At 49.0% G+C, this 5,662-nt stretch overlaps 1 protein-coding gene across 1 annotated transcript; it reads right to left on the reverse strand.

Moving 5' to 3' along the window:
- Window positions 1-208: 208 nt before the first annotated feature.
- On the reverse strand, window positions 209-4,184 carry KCNE4 (potassium voltage-gated channel subfamily E regulatory subunit 4). The gene is given in 3 exon segments (XM_045558817.1): window positions 209-2,719; window positions 3,244-3,472; window positions 4,165-4,184. Coding segments are annotated over 2 exon segments (663 nt in total). The 5' UTR covers window positions 3,375-3,472; window positions 4,165-4,184; the 3' UTR covers window positions 209-2,187.
- Window positions 4,185-5,662: the final 1,478 nt, after the last annotated feature.

Raw genomic sequence — 5,662 nt, forward strand, 5'->3', positions numbered from 1 at the left:
AAACCGTCTACAGCTTGTGTTCCACTCACTGGGAAGCATATAAAAGGATGGAAAAGCCAAGCCTCACTTTCCCCATGGTCCAGGCAGAAATAAGATATGCCTTCAAGAGAATCTGCCTTGGAAAGTGAGCAAAACCCAGAGACGGCTTGGAGAAAGTGTCTATAATGTCTTAAAAATGAAGAATTATATTGACGATCAAAGAAAGAGCTCATGATTTCCCAGGGAAAATGTGTTTATTTATTTAAATTAAAAAATGTTGTGAAAATTACAAACTGTTAAATATGAAAAGACAATTCTATACAACTCAATAGAATAAGAAGGAAGTATATACATCACTTTTTAATAGGCGCAGATAGACTTGCACCAAACTTCAGAATTAAGCAATGGAAAATGTGACAAGGCACACGTCCGTCGCAGTGAAGTTTCAGAATTCAAGTGATTCCAGGCAAGGGGCCAAACTTAACTTGGCTTCTTTCAACTTAAACAGCCCCCTTTGGAGTAAATCCACACTCTGAATTTTAAAGTGAACGAAGGGCTCTTTTCCCCCCAACATAAATTTCCCCTGGCTCTGTGTCAACGCAGACTGATAAACCAGCTCCTACACTGTTAACCCTTCCGTGGGAACAATAGTTACTGCTGCGTCTCCAATCCATACAGAGTATGTTTTTCTTTAAAAAAGAAAAAAAAAATTAATAGAATTAAAGTTGACCTTTCATTTCCTCGTCTTCAAGGGCCTAACGGATCTGCTGTAAAGCTATTGACCACAGGAATACATGGAGACATTGGCAAGCATTCCTGAGTGTTTTCTTTTAGACATCTCTTTCCCTCAGCCGGGAGTGTTAACATCCCACCAACCAGAGAATTTTGCAGAGGCAAACGGGGTGCTGCCTTTTTGGCTCAATCCTGGGGAAGCCACAGCAGGAGTTGGTTGGTGGTCCGCCCTGCGTTCCCCAGTTACATGTGTGCTGACTCTCCAGCTGCTCCTTTAAATCGGCAGATCCTTTTTCAGACTGACCAAAGGGGGAGTATCTGGTCCAAGCTTCCTCACACCAGGCCATGCAGGATTTATCACAGAGTCCTGAAATCTAAAGACATCCTCCCAGCCCCCTGGGGATGGAGACGGTAGGGAGTCTCATGAAGGCAGGGAGCTCCTGATCACACGCCCAGGACCACACAGCAAATGCGTGTCCCGGCTCGGGCTCAGGAAGCACAGAACTTGGACCCCAGCTTTGTGCAATCTCCGCCTGAGTATGCCCTTCTAGGTCTCAGCTACGTGACGAAATACCACATTATGTCCTCTCCTCGCTCAGAAAACTAGGCTGGGAAAGTCGGCAGCAGCGGAGCTAGCGGCTTGGCCTTGTTCAACCCCACCACTACTCCTTCTGGAAGGATCAGGAAGAGTCGCCTGCACCGCTATTCAGAGTGCAGGTTAGATTCTGGGGAAACTCTTCGGATCCAAAGAACATCATGCCAGCATGCCATGCTGCAGGGTCACAGGTCAGAGAGTTCAAAGTCATAGGTTAGACAAAAGGTCAAAATAGCAGATCATCTCTTATGACCCCAGCCAACGTTAACCAGTTTAAAAGCTGCTTTTTTTTTTTTTTACAGTGTGCAAATGGGCTGGTTCAGAACTCCAGCTTTCTCCCATCAAAAATCCTCCATCAAATGTCCCCCTCTAATCCAAAAGAAGCTTGTAACCAGCTGTGAAGTAATGCCCCAGGTACACAGCAGAGGTACTTACAACCAACCAGATCTGGAAGAACAAAGCTCTAGGCAAATTAGCAAATCAAAACTAGCCCCTCAGCGCGCCCCAGGCATGTGACAGCCCTGGGAACGGGCAGGTGCTGCCCGAGTTACCCAGGGCGTCCAGTGAGAAAATGACAAGCACATCATCCGACCAAATTCCGAACAGGAACCCCACGACCCTGGCCCCAAAGTCAGTGTCTACACTGCTCTCGTCTTCGGGGCTTTTTCAGCGGCGGGTCCAAACCGCTGGCACGTCGTGGCCTCCTCGCTGCTGCCGGCTCGGGTGAGCCTTGTCCCCTCCCCACCCCGACTCGGGGACTCGCCGAGGGTCTCTTCAAAGTGGCAGCTGCACTGCAAAAGTGAAACCAGACACTTGAAAAATGTCCTTCCTCTCTCTAAGGGTGCTGGCTAACGGAGCCGCCTCCGGAGGCCCCGGGGGTGCTAGGAATTCTGGTGGATGTTCTCCGAGGACCCCTCGCTGCTTTCGTTGAGGGGCGTCTCGGAAGTCTCCCCCAGCTCATCGTCCGCCCCCTCCTCTTGGATGGTGAGGTGCACGTCGGGGGAGGAGGACTCGGAGCTCACGCTGTCCCCTTCCATGGAGCAGAGGGTGCAGGACAGCGCGGGCGCCACGCTCTCCTGCAGCATGTTGAGCATCATGGGCACCTGCACCGACCTCAGGCCCGACACCGTGGGCAGCGGCTTCATGGCCTCCCCCCAGAGCCGCTCCTCGTCTTTGTACAACAGCAGGAGGCTGGACTTCTTCTCCCGCCTCTTGGATTTCATGTAGCCCAGCATGATTCCAATCAAGAAAATGCCGTAGAAGGACATGACAACCAGAACGTAGAAGTATTCGTTGCCGTTGCTGCCGCCGCCGGGCGCGTGGGACTCCAGGGGGCTGCTGGAGGCGGCGGTGCCGGGGTGCGTGCTGTTCAGTGGCTCCATCTTCAGCATCGAAGCGCTGCCCGCTGCAGGGTCTGGGGAGAAAGCTGCAGGTCAGAGCCGTCCCACAGGTCCACCCTACAGGGAGGAGGGCAACACCAGGTTTGTGGGATTGCAATAATAAAAAAAGCTTAAAAATGCATGAAAGAAATAGTTGAAGAGGTCTCACCAAACAGCTAAGGGAGGTGAGCCAGGAAGGCTTGGAGTGCAGGGGGTGGGGGGACAGGGGAGGAAAGTAAGAAGGACTTTCATTTTTTAGTGTATACATATCTGTCCTATTTGCATTTCACAAATTGAGCATACATTACTTTGACAATTTTTTAAAAATTTCATATAAGACAGGAGAGCATGGAGAAAATAAATAATAAAAATTAGGAAACATTTTAACTGACGGAGCAAAGTTTACATTTTGCTTCTAAAAGAAAACACTTTTTAATTCAAAGCAAAGCTTCCTCAGAACAAAGAAAAGAAACAAAAAGGAGAGAAAGGAAAACTTCATCTATTCGTTGTTTGAACTTTCCCTCTTTCAAATGTTCTTTATGAAGCAGAGTAACTTACCAAAGGCTGACAATTTGTCCCGAGTCCTGAATTCCTAAGTCGTGGAGTCCAAGAGACTTCTTCTCCTGCGTCCGGCTCTGCGCTCTGACAGCTCCGCTGCTGCAGCTGGGATATATAGTCTAGAAATGCATCGTCACGTGTTCAGGGAGGAAAATTTACAACAGAGGTCGGTCGTGGCAGAGTGAGCAGTGAACTCAAGCACTGCAGTTCAACTCACTAAACGTTGCAGCTGTGAACAGAAGAAGACTAGGAAGTGAGAACTGCTCCTCGTGCCCCAGAGCTGAGCCAAAGTTCTCAGGTGCACGAGAAAATGAGCAGAAAGAGGAGAAAGGAATATGCTATTCCGGAACCGTTACCCCGAAGGCCACTCATTGAAAATTAATTCATGTTTCATCCCCCTCTTGGGGAGTAACCATTATGTGGTCTGCAGGTTTTCAGAGGCAGTCAAATCCCATAATCTGGAGGAAAGACAGCTGGAAGCAAGTACAGGCTTCCCAGTCAAGGAACTAGGGTTTAAATTTCAGTTCTTCTGCTAACTATGCAAATGTGATAAATCCTTCCCTAACCTTTCTGCACCTCACATTCCTGATTCATAAAATTGTGGTGCATGGGGGACTCTAGCGGGTAGAATTATATGAACCATATGACCTTTTGAGTCCCTTTCCGCTTAACCATTCTAAGATTTAAGGCTGGCAGGGGCAGGTTAGCCCTTTAAAAGCACAGAGAGATTCCGAGTGTCTTTCACCTCAACGTCACAAACCTATTTTTTACAATAATTATTTGAAAAATCTTCCAGATTCTTGTCAGTGGTCTGCATGAAGTGGAAATGGGTTACAGTGAAAGATACCACAGGCGGGTTTTGCTCCATCCTACCCCACACAGATTCTCCTCTGAAGTGCCACCCAGAGACCATTCCCTCACCTCTTTGCTGTCCCTGGCAGGTCAGATGAGGGGCAGGGTTCTTCCGGCGAGCCACCGAGCACGGTTCCAGTTTTTAAAACCTAGGGAAACCCTGTGTTAAAACAGCTACTGTGATCAAAATTGGAAGGGAAATTGGAGACTTTGATGTCTGTCCCTCTGTTCCCTGGGATGCTTATTCTGAGAGGCTTTCATTCTGAGTGACAGTAAAGGGGGAGGATTCTCTGCCTCCAGTTGTCCGTGGCCTGTGAATTGCGGCCAGACTGTCTTATGGGCCAGCTCCACTGGCAACAGCCTCCTGGTTCTACTGTTGTCAGATAGGAGTGTGGGGCATCCCTCTGACCAGGTTTGGAACATACACGGTGCAGGCACTGGGACTTTCACTGCTGCTACAAGAACCCACCTGGATCAGCATCCAACCCTAACTCTAACAGGACACCTGTAGGAAAGGTGGGAAGATGCACACACGCCGCTGTCTTTCCAGCTGGCCTACTGACCTCATGTCTGGGCTGCACCAGAAATCCCCCGCCAGCACAGAGGGATCGAGCGCCGACCGTTCCAACACCAGTATCATCCTCATCATGGAACTTTGCTCACACCAATAGAGACACCCGCACAGTTGCATCAATACTTAAAAAGCTCCACAGCTGCCTCAGCTACGGTAGATTTGGCCTTTTCAACCTGTATCCGTCCAAAGCACTAGAAGACTTCCATCTGCATCCACACCTACCGAGGTGTGTCTGGGACATCAGGACGAGACAGGCCTATGAGAGAGACGCCTGTCGCTTGTTGATTCAGTAGTGTTGATTATGTCCCTCGGGATATATAAGATTAGCAACCACCTGGGGATTGTCAAGCACTGCAAACTGGGAGCTTTGAGGAGGCAGAGAAGAGGTGGGAAAAGGGGTTTCCAGATTCAAGGAGCAGGAAGTACAAAGCCTGGTGCCAGGAAATAAATCCCCAAATCTGAACGAGAAGTCCCAAGGCAATAAAAGCAAGAAAAGACATGGGTGCAGAGACAGATCTAGGATGAAGGCCAAAGGACATAGCAGCAAGTCAGACACGTAGGGAGAACAAAATTCATTGCAAGCAGCAGGGAAGAAACAGCCCAGGTGAAATTCTGCTGGATGCCGGCCCAGAGTCACTGCTGCCTCCGATTCCCACTGACTGCCTGCATGGGTGTGTCTACTGGAGTTAAACAAACTGATGCAAGGAAAGCACTTAGCAGGGCATCTGGCAGAATGGGCGTGCCCAGCTTATGCTTTTTGTTGTCACTGTTGAGAGCGCCCTGTTGCTACCAAGGGCTTCAGGTTGCTTCCTGGTGCACATGTGTCATCTCTAGACTTTTCATCACTGCCCTTTCCCCTTCTTCTCTCCCCCAGGAATGGAATTTAAGATGTAGGGCTTGTAACCTCATAACACAGAGCTCAATCTCCCATGCCCTCATTCATGACAGTATTTGAGAATGATGGCAGTGAATGATGGTATAAATAATGATGGG

This window comes from Lemur catta, chromosome 8 (assembly GCF_020740605.2).
Source record: "Lemur catta isolate mLemCat1 chromosome 8, mLemCat1.pri, whole genome shotgun sequence".
Lineage (NCBI taxonomy): Eukaryota > Metazoa > Chordata > Mammalia > Primates > Lemuridae > Lemur > Lemur catta.